This window comes from Sarcophilus harrisii, chromosome 2, assembly GCF_902635505.1.
Source record: "Sarcophilus harrisii chromosome 2, mSarHar1.11, whole genome shotgun sequence".
In the NCBI taxonomy this organism is placed as follows: domain Eukaryota; kingdom Metazoa; phylum Chordata; class Mammalia; order Dasyuromorphia; family Dasyuridae; genus Sarcophilus; species Sarcophilus harrisii.
The window spans coordinates 247,107,294-247,124,067 of NC_045427.1; the positions used below are offsets into that span (position 1 = coordinate 247,107,294).

Consider the following 16,774-nt stretch of genomic DNA (forward strand, 5'->3'; position numbering starts at 1 on the left):
AGGGGGAAAATATTTAAACCTTTATTCAATGTTTGACTGTGGTAAAAAGGAGTGAGATAATCAAAGGCTAATTAAGGCAATGAAACAAAGTGTTAGTATGTAGAACCAAATTGTAAAGGCCTCAATTGAAGTTTAGGTACACAGTGCACCTGTTGTGAGGACCACTCTTAACTGAATTCAGTTTTACTCATTATGAGGAGGGAAACGGAATTTGGGAGTTCAAAGGAACCTCTGTGGCTAATTAATCCAACTCACACCTAAAAAGAATTCCCAAAACATGTCTCTATGTAACTTTTATGGAATAAATTAATATCTATAAATGAACCTATTCATTCTTAGAAATCAGGAAAAATATTTTACCAAAATCTTATGAAACAAATAGTTCTAATTTCTAAACCAATAAATAAAATAATGATGATTAACTACTATCAATTCAAAATCTAAAAATTTATTCACTAAGACCAAATTGAATCGATATGTTCCTCTTTTTGATTGGCTCGGCGTTTTCAGGATACTACTTCTCCTGGTTCTCTTCCTACTTTTCATATTGCTCCTTCTCACTCTCCTCTGCTGGACCCTCATCTAGGTCACATACTCTAACCTTAGGTGTTCAAAAGAATTCTGTCCTGAAGGCTTCTTCTCTTCTCTCTCTATCCTACTTCACTTTGGTGATCTCACAATTTCTAATGGTAATCTTTCTTCCCTAACCTTTCTGATGACCTCCAATCTTGTATGTCCAACTGCCTTCCAGACATTTTAAACCGCATGTCCAATGTTGTCCAGTTGTTTCAGTCATATCCAACTCTTCATAACTCCACTTAGAGTCTTCTTGAAAAAAATACTGGAGCAGTTTATCATTTCCTTCCCCAGTTCATTTTACAGATGGGGAAATTGAGGCCAGCAGAATTAAGTGACTTGCCCAGGGTCACATAAGCTAGTAAGTGTCTGAGGCCAGATTTAAACTCAGGTGTTCCTGACTCCAAGTCCAGCACTCTAACCATTGAGTTATCTAGCTTGCCTCCTAATTAAGTTGTTGTTTAGTTGTTCAGTCGTGCCTTACTCTTCATGACCCTGTGAGCCATACTGTCCACACGAATTTCTTGGCAAAGATATTGGAGTGTTCCTTTATAGTAATGCAAAAGAAAAAATAATTATTTATGTATTTGGAAATTTCTATTTATTTGACATTTTAATGAGTATAACATATCTAATTTAAGAATATTTAATTAAACCCTACCAAAAACTCAGTTATAAAATAAGACCAAAGTCTCATCTCTTTTAATACCCTGAGTATCTCTTTTCTTCAGCTGTCACCAACAAGTAAATTCATTGGAGATTACCATCTGGTCACCTCTGTGACAACAATAGAGAAATGGAAAATCTACATTAAAATTCCAAATTATGCAAGTGTAATTCAACTTAAACATTATGAAGCACCTACCATATCCAAAAGGCACGGGTTAGAGGAGATACAAATAAATAAAAATAGTTCCACGGCACCAAGAGATTATTGCCATCTTTTAAGTTTAATATTTTGAAATTAAGACAATCAGAAGTTAAACTCTTTGATAAATCCTAAATGAAACAGTAATCTCTTCACATACACACAAATTGGCCCATTACCTTCTCATGGTCTTCAACTTTAAACATTAAAAAGTTCACAATGACCAATGGGGTACTGCCATTTAAATCAGTTCAACAAAAAGATTCCTTACTCTAAAATCTTAAGTTAATTTAAGATAGAATGACTCTTCTATAACTTCATAAATAGTTCTGACTTACTATAGCCAAAAACTGAATCACTATGCAGCCAATCTGGTAATAAGTATCTTTAAGTTGAAACTGGGCCCCCACAACAAACAATCTAAAAGTTAAATGATTTGCTGTCATAGTCTTCAGGAACCAGGCTATAATAAGACATTAAAGTAAAACTTTACTGGAAGAAAAGAAATTCTAAGAGGTACATGTATGACAAACCTCTATGACAAATGAAACATGATAATCCTCAATAATCATTACTGAAAAAGAAGTAGATAAATTATCATTTCTTCAGTTTGAATCCTTCACTGATGTTAGTTATGATGCCCCTCATGTTTTCCAATTTCACAATTAGAAAGCATTTGCTCTAACACTACTGCCTTCCATGTGTCAAGCAATGGACATGGAAAACAAATGCAAAAATCAAAAAGCCCATGCTCCCAGATAGTTTTACATTGCTAAAAGTGTTCTAGCAAACAATGAGGATTTACGCAAATTATAGAACAAATAAAAACTATGTATAATTTATATTAAGGTTTTCCCAAAATTCTTCCACATGTAATCTATCTGATACAGTGAATATCATTCTCCATTATTTCCACTTCTGTACAAGTCTCAAAGGAGACCTTTCCATTGACATTTATTTAATGCCCTTGATCCCATCGTATCTCTACTCATCTGACAACTTATCTTTGAGTTGTCCTCACCCTTCTAGTCATCAATCGTTTGATCAAATGGTTTAATGGTTCCTTCCCTACTGACTACAATATACCCAAATCCATTTCATCATTTAAACAATACTTTGTTCTGCGATCTCCCTTCTCCCCAACACCATCACCCTATTCCCTCAAACAAATATGCTGTTGCTTTCTTCCTTTCACAAACTCCTTGAAAAACCTATCTTTACTTAGTGATTCTATATCTTCATTTCCCTCTCACTTCCAATTCTACTACTGAACTGAAAATGACTTTTCCAAACTTACCAACAATTTCATTTTTTGAAATAGATAGTTTTAAATTTCATCATTGTTTCCAAATATGTCATTCCCTTCCCCCACCTATAAGTCATCTAGTAACAAACAAACAAAAAACACCAAACACCAAGAGAAGAGGGGAAAGGTTCAATACAACTATTGTGTCAACTGAGTCTTTCAGTTAAGGAATAATAGTATCCAATTTCTTCTAAGAAAAGAAGGTACTTTTTTTTCATCCCTCTATAGAGAATAATCTGGGCCATTATAATTACATATTGCTGAGTTTCATTATTTTTGTCATTGTTTTTTCCACATAAAAATCTTAATTACTAAATCTCTTAGCTTTTTCTCATACCTATTTTCTTGACCTCTTCACAATTATTTGAGACTATCTTACTAGACTCACTTATCCTGACAGCTGCCCTGTCTTAGTTTTCCCACCCAGTCACAAACCACTTAACCTACCTGGGCCTGTTTCTTCATCTAAAAAAAGGGAACATTACTAGCTTATTAGGACCTTTCAGGAAGGAGGATCAATGAGGGAATCAAAAAGAAAATGGCTAACAAAAGAGAGTGGAACTGCTCAATTTTTATTTCCCTCTAGTATTCTATGCCAAGAGAAATAAATTTTTTACCTAACATAAGTAGGGATGTGATAAAAGGTTATATGATTGTTTCTTGATTAGTTTCAATTATCAAACCCAAACAAATTCCATCTTTTAATACTAAACAGAGTGTCATGTACATGACAGGATGTCATGTACATTCCACTTTTATTGATTTCTGAAACATCATGCAACATGGAAGAGATGCTAAAGGATTGGGGGAAAGTAAATAATTGCCACCTCCAACTTGAGTTCATATATTGGCAAAATTTTAGGATATACTATTAAATGAATGAGAACACAGAAGAGTAAGAAAGCAGTAACCATTAAGAGAAAGCACAGGACCCTACTTCCTTTTGATAGGGTTACTAGACTATAGAGGATCAGGAAAATAGGGAAGTTATACACATGTTATTGTTGAGAACAAGATGGAGAGACATGAAAGAGAACAAGATTTGGAACTAATTGAATGGGGGAATTCAAAAAGAAATCAATGGATAGATTTCAAAAGGGAAGAGGAAGTTAAGTCTCCTAAGTGTCTGTACTTGATCTGGTAATCATGATTTTTTTTTTTTTAATCTCAATGACTTAAAGTTACAACTAGCATGTTTACTGAATCAGGGATAACTAATATACTGTATGACAGAATCCAAAAGAAGATCAACTGACTATCCCCCGCCTGGAACTCCTCATTTCTGCTTCCTTCAACTCTAAGCAAAAAGCTAATTTCAACAAGAAGCCTTTTCTAGTCCTCCTTATCTCAATGCCTTTCCTCTGACATTATCTCCAAAGTATTTCGTGTGTGTGTGTGTGTGTGTGTGTATTGCTTTCCTCATTAGACTTTCCTTGAAGGCAAGGATTATTTTTTACCCTTTTTTTTTACCCCCCAAATTTTTTACCCCCAAAAATTAGCACAGTGCTTGGTATTTGCTGTCTAGTAAATATTTGCTGTCTAAAATCTTGAAGCAAATCTAAAACTGAAATATTAAAAAGACAAATTCTACATTTGGATAAAAAAAAAATTAACTACACATGTAGGAAACTGTGAAGAGACTTGGTGAAACAAGAGTAGGATAATAAAGGTGTGTGTGTGTGTGTGTGTGTGTGTGTGTGTGTGTGTGTGTGTGTATCTGTGTCTATATTTTGGTATATGGACTGCAAATACAATATGAGCCAATAAGAGATTAATGCATTCTTAGAAATATAGTGTCCCTGATACATTGTTGGTGGAAATGTGAATACATCCAGCCATTCTGGAGAGCGATTTGGAACTATGCTCAAAAAGTTATCAAGCTGCATACCCTTTGATCCAGCAGTGTTACTACTGGGCTTATATCCCAAAGAGATTTTTAAAGAAGGGAAAGAGACCTGTATGTGCAAGAATGTTTGTGGCAACCCTCTTTGCAGTGGCCAGAAACTGGAAATTGAGTGGATGCCCATCAATTAGAGAATGCCTGAATAAATTGTGATATATGAATATTATGGAATATTATTGTTCTGTAAGAAATGACCAGCAGGATGATTTCAGAGAGGCCTGGAGAGACTTACATGAACTGATGCTGAGTGAAATGAGCAGGACCAGGAGATCATCATATACTTCAACAACAATACTATATGATGATCAATTCTGATGGATCTGGCCATCTTCAACAATGAGATGAACCAAATCAGTTCCAATAGAGCAGTAATGAACTGAACCAGCTACACCCAGCAAAAGAACTCTGGGAGATGACTATGAACCACTACATAGAATTCCCAATCCCTCTATTTTTGTCCACCTGCATTTTTCATTTCCTTCACAGGCTAATTGTACACTATTTCAAAGTCCGATTCTTTTTGTGCAGCAAAATAACTGTTTGGACATGTATACATATATTGTATTTAGCTTATACTTTAACATATTTAACATGTATTGGTCAACCTGCCATCTGGAGGAGGGGGTGGGGAGGAGGAGAAAAGTTGGAACAGAAGGTTTTGCAATTGTCAATACTGAAAAATTACCCATGCATATATCTTGTAAATAAAAAGAGAAAGAAAGAAAGAAAGAAAGAAAGAAAGAAAGAAAGAAAGAAAGAAAGAAAGAAAGAAAGAAAGAAAGAAAGAAAGAAAGAAAGAAAGAAAGAAAGAAAGAAATGAAGAAAGAAATGAAGAAAGAAATGAAGAAAGAAATGAAGAAAGAAATGAAGAAAGAAATATAGTGTCCAAAAATGTAATGATAGTTCTGCCATATTCCAGAATACAGCAATATCTGGAGTTTCATGTTTAATTCTAAAACATTTTAGAAAGGACATAGACAAAACAGAAGATATACAGGAAGACAATCAAGACAGTCAAAATAATATCATATCTCAATGATACAATATCCCCATTGGAAGAGAATGAAATGTTTATCTATAAGAAACCATCCTATACTTCACCTTTTTTTGGCCAAATTTCTAGAAAAAGCTATCAATATTTGTTGCCTCCTCTTCCTTTCATTAAACTCACCCATCAACACTGCAATATGGTCTCCAATACAATCACTCAACTAAAACTGCTCTCCCTAAAATCATCAACAATCTTCTATCTCAATCAGACATACTTTTTGGCCACTTAGATGCAAATGATTCCATGATGATCAACTACTTTCTTGTCCTGGATAATCTCTTCCTTTTGGATTTTCTTAGGCTTACTTGGTTTTCTTTCCTCCTTTGAAAACTCCATTACTATGTATCACTAATAATATCACAGTTCCTACCTTGTACAGATCCAGGACCCATTACACTCAACTGTTAACTCAATCAACTCACAAAGTTTTAATTACTATCTCTATGCATATGGAACAAAGGTTTATATAGACCTAACTCTAGTCTCTCCCCTAAGTTTCAGGTGTTCATTTCAAACCACCTATTAGATATTCTAAACTGGATCTTAACAGAGATTCTGGACATCAAAATTTCCAAAAAAGAATTTATATTCCCATTTAAATCAATCCATCTTTCAAAGTTCCTTATTTTTGTTAAAAGAACCTGGTTCATAATCCTGCTATTAGTCATAAGTCCTAACCTTATATATACAATTAGCTGCCAAATTTTGCCTTTTCTATATCCGTAATATTTTTTTTTCTATGCATCTGATTCCTCCTTTCTACTCATACAACCATTTAGTTAAAGCTCCCATCCCTTCTAACTTCAATTAACATAGTAATTAATTGAGCTGAATGGCTTTTCCCCCTTCTCTACTTTACTTTTTGTAAGAAGAGATAGCTGATCAGTTAGGGGAAATGTGAGGGATATAGAAATAAACCAAAGATTCTAAAAATATATATATTTATATTATAAAAGAGAGATTGCTGCTAACCTTAGAGAAGTCAGTTTCACTCCAATAAGAGATTGAAAGGGATTGAGAATTGAGTGGGAGGGAAGAATATGGTGGCAAATGAATAAAGATAGGGTTTTCTAGGAATTTGGCTATAAACATGAGGAGGGAATTAGATAATACGTATAGGGAAAGAAAAGGAGAAAAGGGCAGGCCCAAATGCTATAGGGAAGGATGATGTAGAATTGGGCTATCTGAGAAAATAATTTCAGTTATCTTTCTCTGTCTCTTCAGATAGCTCCACAAGGTGACATCAGGAGATATTCTTTTTATTCTTATATTGATGACAATCCTAAAATAGGAACACTCAAAGCATTCTATTCTTTTAGAATATAGATTTAGAAATTTATAATTTTTAAATTAGGATTTAGAGATTTGTAATTTTAAAATTAGGATTTGCTAGTTTTGCTAGGTTGTTTTGTGTCTCAATTTCTGTATCCATTACATTGGTTAAGTAATAAATGCCTCCTTGTATTCTTTTGTCCTTTAAGTAATGTTAGAAAGACTTAGTTGAACAATGTATATAAAATATGCTAACTTTGCTGAAGAAAGGTACCCTTTAACTAACTTAAGAGGATTATTGTATTCTGACTAGTACCAGTGTCCCATTTATATCATTTTCAAATGTAGAGATTTATCCAAAAATATTTTCTATTTTGATCATCACTTGCCATAAATCACTATTATCAATCAGCAAGTATTTGCCAAGCACATATTTGCGTGACCTCATTTTGGATTTTCTTGGCAAAGATACTGAAGTGATTTCCCATTTCCTTCCCCAGCTCATTTTACAGATGAGGAAACTGAGGCAAGCATGGCTAAATGACCTGCTCACAAAACTAGTAAGTATCTAACAGCAGATATGAACTCGATCCTTTTGTTGCACACCTCGTACTTTATTCACTATACCACATAGCTTCCTTAAGAGAATAGTCATTCTGACAAATATCAGTGTCCATTTATGTCACTTTTAAATCTAGACTGAAATTTGTCCAAAGATATTTTACATTTTGATCATTTACCATAAATCATTGTTTTCAATCAACATACATTTAACAAAATGTCAAGCTTATGGATTTTTTTAAAGAAAAATAATTTCTATTCCCAAAATGCTTGCATTCTTATCAGATGAAACAACATGTATTTACATAAGTAAAGACAGAATTAACAGAAAAAAGTACAAAGTGGTTAGACTTGGTATAGGAAGGTCTTGAAAGAACAAAGGGATTCTGAGATACAAGAAGAGAAATTTATCCCAGCATGGGGGAAAGGTATTGTACAGATAAGAGATGGAGTTCCTCGTATGAACAACAGCGAGAAGGCTAGTTTTATTGGATTGTTGATTATAGAAAGATGAATACTATGTAATAAAACTGGAAAGACAGGTTGGAGTCAGGTTGTAAAATGCACCAAAAGTCAAAAAGAAGAGTTTCTATTTCATCCTAGAGGTAATAGGGAGCTACTGGAATTTATTTAGGGGGAAAGGAGAGAGGGAAGAAGGGTTGGATTAAACTTAATCACTTCTAGACTTATGCTTTAATATTTTATCAATTACTTGGAAAAATAGAGGTCATATTCATTAAATGTATAGATGACACAAAGCTGGGAGGAATAGCCATCACAATGAATGACAGTTAAGGATCCAAAATTATCTTGAAAGCCTAGAAACTGAACAGAATCTAATAAAGACAAAATTCAATAGGGAGAGATGTAAAGGTACAATATTACATATTTGGAGCTTAAAAGGCCTTACTAAAATTTTAGTATAACACCCTCATTTTCCAAATAAGGAAACTGAAGCCCACAAACATCAAAGTCCAAGGTCTCATAGATTAAGTTATAAACTTTGACTTTGAACCTAAGTTCTCTTAGATTAAATTCCACATTTTGTCCACTATGAAATTCTGGATTTGAAGGTTGAAAGAATCAATTTCACAAGAATAATAATGGGTGAAATATGGTTAGGTAGCAGTTTTTCTGAAAAATATCTAAACACTTGTTAACTGTGAATTCAACATGTGAATCAGAAGTTACAAGAAAAATATTAATAGGGTCATTGGTTGAATTTAGAGAGCCATAGCTTTCAGGGCAAGGAGGTCCTAGTTCCTTGGTATCATGCCTAGACCTCAACTGTAATACTATAGTCAGTTCTGGACATAATTATTTTAAAAGCAAACTGATGAATTGAAGAATATTAAATTCTGTAGCAATCAACTGAAGAAACTAAAGATGTTTACCCTGAAAAAGAAAAGATTGAGCAGGAACATGATACCTAACAAATACTTAAAGGGATGCCGTATCAGGAAAGGAGTAGACTTGTCCTCCAGGGCTCAAAGGGACAAATCCAGGAGTAATCGGTATAGGCTGCACAGAAATCATTTAAGGAATAATGCCATTCATGTAAAATTTTCTAATATTTAGGACTGTACAAGAACTGGCTACAAAGACAGCGAGTTTCCTTCTTCTTCATGAAATTCAAGAGGAGGTTATGGTATGTTATAAAAGAGAGTCCTTTCATGGAAGTTTAGGCTCAGTGACTATTAAAAGTTCCTTCCAACTCTTAAACATGGTGTGATCCTATGTTATTCAGATAGATAAGTTACCTCACTTCCTTCCTCTGTAAAATGGTGACATTAATTCATGCACAACCACACACAGACTAATTCAGAGGAAAGTTTGTAAAGCTTTTGCAAAAACATTTTATGAAATACTTGATGATTAACTGATTATAAGCAAACTATGAGAAGTATTCATAAAGGTGCATTAAATATGACAACTAGTAGATTAAAACAATATGGTCAACTAGTGACAAAAGTAACTAAGGGATACAATTAGTTAACTGACCATTAAATGTTAGGCTATCACATACAAAGAAAATAACTTCCAGGTCTTTGTGGAAAAGCAAGCTTTGGTAATCAGGCAGATTAAATAATTTAGCACTAAATTCCAAAAAGTCAACTCTTGGTCAAGAAGAGCCAGAAGACAATGAATTTAGACAAATTAGAGCACCATAATTTAGTAAATAGTAAGGTAAACAGACTAGAACTTTGAAGTCAAGGGCTTTTTTTGATTCCCTACTCATCTCATTTAATAACTCTTAATTATATTCCTTACATAATTTTTGTCTAGCTTAAAGTAAAAGCAAAAAACACAATATTTTTCTTTTTCTGATTCCCATTTCATAAACAATAATCAGTAATTTGTATAGCATGCAACAAGCACAATTGAACAGCCATTCAAGAAACAACTACTTTTTTAATATTAAAGGAACCCTAAAGCTAAAACAATCAAGGCTTCCCCTGCTTATTTACCAATGTCAAATTAATTGATCCAAATAATGGCAGTAAAGGTCTAAATTGAAAATATATACTTACCTTCTTCTTTATTGTTGGTGATATCTTTCAGCAGTTCAGTCTTCATGCAGGTATCCTTCTTAGTCTCTCCCTTACTCAACACTGCTTGCTACAATGAAACAAAATAACCAGATTGATTAAAACATGCAAAGCCAATAAACAATTTCTAGCAAACATTTGATAGCCTAGATTAAATAGAAGCCCAAATTTAAAATTAATCCTTGTGTTCTAAAACTACTTGTCAGAGCTAAAAATATTAAATAAAAATATTTCCAATGTATTTTACCCTAACTTCCTATATTATGTGTTTCTGAATGTGCTTATAATTTCAAAGATGAGATGCAGGCATGATGTAATAGATAGAGAGCTGGACTTAGAAACAGGAAAACTTAGGTTTAAGTCCTGTAACACAAACCTGCAAAAGTGCCGGACCATGTCACCTCCTTACTCAATAAATAAGCTATTACCTCCTGGGAAGAAATAAAAAATTCCTGTTTGTCATTCAAAGCCCTTCATAAACTCTCTCAATCACCCAACTTTTCCAGTTTTCCCACATCATATACCGCCCCCCCCCCCCTCCATATTTTTTGATCCAGTGAACTGGCCTGGCCTCTTCTTTCCTTCCAGAAGAGGATCCATCTGATTCCACTACCAACGAAAGCCTGGAATGTTCTCCCTCCTCATCTTCTCTACTTGAGTTCCCTGGCTTCCTTCAAATCCTAGCTAAAATTCTAGCTTCCACAAAAAGCCTTTCCAAATAGCTCTTAAGCCTAAATCCTAAATAAATTAATTAATTAAATCTGGGATGCGCTTCCCTCTGATGATTATTTCCAATTTATCCTGTTTGTCTGTACATAATTGTTTGCATACTGGGTTTATCTTTTGATTTTCTCTTTGTTCTCAAGGCTTATCATGGTGCTTAGAACACAGGCACTAAACAAACATTTATTGACTGATCAACTGGATTGTGTGACTCTAGAGAAGTCACTTAACCTCTCTTAGTGTTCTAGACCAGAGTTTCTTAAACTTTGCCCATTCACAACTCTTTTCCCCCAAGAAATTTTTACATGACCCTAGAAAGATAGAGATATACAGATATATAAATCAAACTAATGATAAAACTACTAATAATAAATCATAATTCTGTGACCCCCCCATTCAATTACAAGACCCCATGTGGGGTTGCAAACAGTTTAAGAAGCTAGGCTTTAGATTAGAGGTGTCAAACAAGTAGTTTATATTTAAGAAGCGTTTAACAAAATAAGTAAAAATACAACAGAAATAGGCAGAATGGAGACCAAGATAGTCAGGTAAGACTCTCAGATAATGGTCCAAGAGATAGATCATCAACTTGGATACATTAGTATCCACCTTAAAATGAAAGCAGTACTGTCTTGAATTACTAGATTTTCCAATGCCATTAAAAAAGTTAAGGGTTTTTCATCAACATCTATAGATGGTAACCTTATGCACTGCTACAGATTTCCAAACCTCAAATGTTTTCTAGATTCAAAGGCTATCCTTTTCAATTCTCTTAATATTAGAAACCTTATGAATCCTTAAAATTCTTCAAGAGTTAACTCCAACTCAAAGCCTTTCCTAATTCTCTCAGTTATTAAAACAATTTAAATCACCATGTATACATTTCTATGGCTGAATTTAGGCTTCAGAAGAAAAAAAGAATGGGTGAGAAGTGAACATCTGCTTAACACGTTTAAGGAAATTTGAATTTTTGGATCATACTTGAAAATATAGGAATAATATATTTTGGCCAGGAATGGAATATACTTTTAGAGGGCTGGTAAAAATAAAAAAGGATGGAGAGGGAAGGAGAGAAGGGACCAATTTATCTTATATATCTATTAATCACATAACACAGAATAAAACCTACAGTATAGGAAAAAGAGAAGCGATACCTAGAAATAATGTGCACAGAAGGGAATAATGCGTAATTATGATAGAAAAATAGACTTAGGGCAAGACTGTAAATAGCTATGAATGCCACGCTAAAGAGCTTATATCTAATCAATAGCCCACTGAAGTTCAGTGAGTAGTCAAAAATGTACATTAGGAAATTCACTTTGATAACTGTGCAGAATGTTAGTTTTGATAGCTTCTTAAACTTTTTCCATTAGCAACTCCTTTTAGCCTGAGAAATTTTTATGTGACATGGGATATATAGGTATATAAAGTAAGTATGCAAATTAAACATTTACTAATAATAAACCATAATTTCACTACCCTTGCATTCAGTTATGGGACCCAAAATGGAGTCATGAACTACAGTTCATGTTTAGGAAGCTAGAGTGCAGAGGGCAGACTAGCAAGAGAAGAGACTGAAGACAGATAGACTGAAGAGAAGATTATTACAACTGCAAAGACAAGACATGAAGGTCGAATAGGAGTTATGAAAATAAAGAACACATAGGAGATGTTGTGGCAATGAAAATGACAACTGACTGACAATAACTGAAAATGAGAAGCCCAGGTTGCAAGCCTGGGTAACTAAAAGGATGGTTGTACTCTCAATAAATATAAGGCAGTTTGAAAAAGAAGTGTATGTAGATGGCAGAATGAGTTGTTTTGGATATATTGAATTTAAAATGTCTTTGGGACATTCAGTTCAAAAACTCCAATAAGATAGGGTATTTATATGTATATATCTTTATATGTAGAGATACATACACACACACACACACACACACACACACACACACACAGAGTCTGAAAATGTCCCTAGGAAGAAAAGTCTAATTGATACATGACCTAGATGAGGAATAAACCTAGGTCAAGCCAACTGTTGTAGGACAACAGCAGATGGCAACTACAGCCCTAATGATACAAAGAGCTAAAGAATAATAAACATACTAAGTGATTAAAAGAAGAATACCTGTCTACCCTTAGTGATTCCAGGAGAAATCTAGGAATTATATTATGCAGGCAAATCCATGGCTTCATAAATTTCAATATATATAGTAGAGCTCAACAACATACTACATCTTCCCTCTCTCTTTCAACATTAACAGAGCCCCAGATGTAGCAAGCTTCATGTGATTGGTTAAGGCATTTAGTTCTAACAAAATATTAACAAAACTAAGGTCACATGTTCAATTCCTATGTAAGCTAGTATCATTTAACCTGTTTCACAGCTCCAAAAAGTACAGTAAGCATGGCACCATCTTGTAAATACTAATGTGCACAGCACACTGCGCGCACGCGCGCATGTGTGTGTGTGTGTGTGTGTGTGTTAGAGAAAAAGAGACAAATTAGCAAAAATAATTTAACATTGTCATAGAAAAACTTCCAAAAAAATAACCTAATAATGATGGACCAATAATGCCCTTTAAACATGAAAATGCTATGGTACATACAAGCCAGAATAAAATGATAATTTACCTAAGTTAAATGGTTTTATGATTAACTCCAAGGAAGAATATAAATTTCTGCTATACTTAAATGTTCTTGTACAAAACAGGGTTTGAACAAAGTAGGACATCAGTTAGAGTCCTTTAACTTATTTTTTCCATGTAAAGACTTCCAAATAAAGCTATTATCTTCTATAGCCTGAAAATGAACTATTCTCATAGCCTCTTTTCTCTTTTGTGACAATAACATATTCTTCAAAAATGAGCAGAAAGCACTAATGCAGATTTCTCCATAATCCTAATGTAAATCAATTAAAAATATTACTTTAGCAAAACCTGAAAAACTACAAAAGTAGGAAGTATTAAGTCCAAACACTAGCTTAAGTTAAATTTGCCAAGAAACATTATTTCACTTTAAATAACAACTACCAATTTCAGCCATTTTAGTCTCATCAGTAATATTTATGAAATAAAGACACTACTTAGCTACATGGTCTTGAGACTTGCCAAAGACAGGTCCCTTTTCTACCCTACTAGCCCCAAATAAAGTTTCCTACCAGTGTTAACACAAGACATAAGTAGTAGGCATTCAATATAAGTTTGCTGACTTTTCTTTTTAATTATCTGATACTCTAGGCAGTTTTTATCCCATCATTTAGCAATCTGAAAGAAGGTCACAGCTAAAAATTTTCTTTCATTTAAAAAGTTATTGCACAAATATATATTATACTTCCCAAGTTCCTGAAGTAACTACTCTAAATAATTCTTCACAAAAGTATTCATCCTAAGGACTGACTCTTTCACTGTTGATATTATCCAAATTCCTTCACTTTCAACAGAAATTTTGTTCTAACCTTTCAACTCCTTATATAATGTCATTTTTACAGAGCTAATTTAACAATTTACAAAAGTTCTTTGGATCACAATAAATTTTGGTACCATCATTCCTAAATAATATATTTCCTCTTTCAAGAGCAAGAACTAGGTCTAAGAAACAAAAAGCTTTCCTTCTATACTCTACTCAACAAAGACAAATTTGGGACATATAATGTTGGATTTTGAAATGGTAAAAGCACCAAAAAGTCAGTAAAAGACAAGGACTGTTTCTGGTCATTCCCCCTAAAATGACCATATTTCTTAACAAAAAACAAAACATTTTTACAAGGTTTTCCTGGCAGCTTTTTCTATATGCCTATAATTGAATCAACTCAAAATGGTACTCATTAACATTAAAGAGAACAATTCCTGTCATTTCCTAAAGATAATCACAACTCCCACATTGCATCAATTTGATATTTATGTCCTGTGAAAAGAAAAATAGATCATTGAGTCAGTGACCATGGAAGAAGCAATACCAGTTTTGAAATCCACCTCCCAGTAAGTTACCACAAAAAAAGGGCAGTCTTCCCCTTACTGGCCTATCAGAAGTCAGCTCCATCCACTTCAGGGAAAAAGTACTTTCCAACATGAAGATAGTATTCAGAGTTCTAAAGAACACACACACACACACAGCCACATACACACTTCTCTCTCCTCCAAAATAGTCAAGTTTTTTAACTGTTCAACCATTTAGCCCAGTCATCCAACACACAGTTCCACCTAAACTTGTTAGTAGCAACTTTATAGAAGTGCCAATACCTCCATTTTTTCCCCTTAAATTCAAAGCAAACTTCCCTTTTTGCTCACACTCCACCATGCCCCAATCTGTCGTCTCCTGATTGGCAGAGAAATCTTATACCCTCCCTCCTAGCAGAGCAATGTCGGCTTCAACAGCAGCCCCAACAAAAGCCAACTGCCAAGCATAGGCTGCTTCAAAATAAAAGTCCCAATCGCTCTTCTTTTCCTGTAGTCGTCAATCTCCATACCACTGCCTATAACAAAATGATTTCTAACCTTTGTCACTCTATCGATGCCACAATAATGATGTACTACAAGCAAAAGAAATCATTTTGTCCCTCTTTCTACCAAGAAAGCCTTATAGATAAACAAGGAAACTGATGCTTGCTTCTTGCAAAGCCTTCTAAAGGTCAGTTTTACTGAATGGGAAAATCCAAGGAATAAAGACACACAAGGACATAAAGGCAGAAAACACTTTTTTTTTTTTAAAGTAAAGATGTAATTTCCAAGGCTCAAGGCACTTAAGCAAGGGAGGGGGAGGAAGAGAATGTGAGGAGACCAGGGGCTACAGACTCTTTTCAATTGTACAACTCAAACATGACTAACTAGTAGGATTTTCCAGGAAACATTTTCATACCTTCTTTGTGAATTGGAAAAAGGGAATCTCTTAAGTTTAATGTACAGAAGGTTGATTCTAGACAAAAAAAAAAAAACCATGAAAGAAAAATGATAATATAGTAGACACTAGTTTATTCTCCTTACCTCCAGAAAGGAATTAATCATGATAGACATGTCATTCAAAAGATAGAAAAATGTGATCTAATTTGTCACAGGGCAAACCCAGAGAACTATATTTTCAGATCATGGTCAAACAGGGATAAGGAAAAAAAAAAAAAAAAAAAAACCGTTAAGAGTTGTTTAGTAAACAAAAGTCCAATGTGGTAGGGAAGGATGAGAGAGAGAGAGAGAGATACACAGAGAATCATTGACTTATCTTTCCTTCATTAAGAACAATGTATATATTTTAGAGGGTTGTTGTTTTTTAAAATTTTGTTCTTTAACATTCAGAAATCTCCAAAGATAAATAGGTCCATAAAAGAGAAGTAAATGACAGAAGGATTCTAGGTCTAGTACTAAGAAAGTTTCCAGCAATTTTATACCCACCCCCACAAACACTTTCCTACAGTTACTCTCCATTCAAATAATCTCTCCTCCAAATCCTTTCTAAGTCTTAAATCACTGGGCCAAAGCTAAAGAATGAAACTCTTCTTCAGGAGCAACTCTCTGTGGAGGACATCAATAATACATTACTTCATGTAACATAAAAAATATCAGCTTTTCCAAACAATACAAAGAATCAACACAGTCATTTATTTCTATAAATAGCTCCCAATGAAAAGCCACTTCCCCCCTTTCTTTTTTTCACCAATGAGTTGTTTAAGAAGCAAACATTTGACTCAAATGTTGGCAAAGGAAGCCATGTTGCCAAGTTTTGTCCTTTCTCTGGGAGCCTATCCCAAGGTAGCATCACCCAAATCAAAATCCTGTTCACCAAAGAGCAAAAACTATTTCCTTGAAAGGCTCTGTCTGGCAATCATGTTAACCTTAGTTTAATAAAACAAGATGATATCTTGTTCAAAAAGTTTATGCTGAGATCAAATTAATCAATAAAAGGCTAAAGTTTGCTGTTCATAAAAAAAATTACCTTGCTTATAAGAAGCTATCATTTTTTTTTGATTATTAAA

At 34.0% G+C, this 16,774-nt stretch overlaps 1 protein-coding gene across 18 annotated transcripts in view; it reads right to left on the bottom strand.

Moving 5' to 3' along the window:
- EHMT1 (euchromatic histone lysine methyltransferase 1) overlaps positions 1-16,774 on the bottom strand; it is a 259,276-nt gene that overhangs the window by 147,303 nt on the left and 95,199 nt on the right. For 15 of the 18 annotated variants that reach the window (XM_031951875.1, XM_012539611.3, XM_012539612.3 and 12 more), the window contains one exon: positions 10,069-10,156. In XM_031951875.1, coding sequence (XP_031807735.1) covers positions 10,069-10,114 — 46 coding nt within the window. In that variant the 5' untranslated portion in view covers positions 10,115-10,156. Of the gene's footprint in view, positions 1-708; positions 885-10,068; positions 10,157-10,462; positions 10,488-15,050; positions 15,388-16,774 lie in introns of those variants that run through there. The other 3 variants (XM_003757584.4, XM_031951876.1, XM_023494417.2) reach the window with 3 other exon arrangements.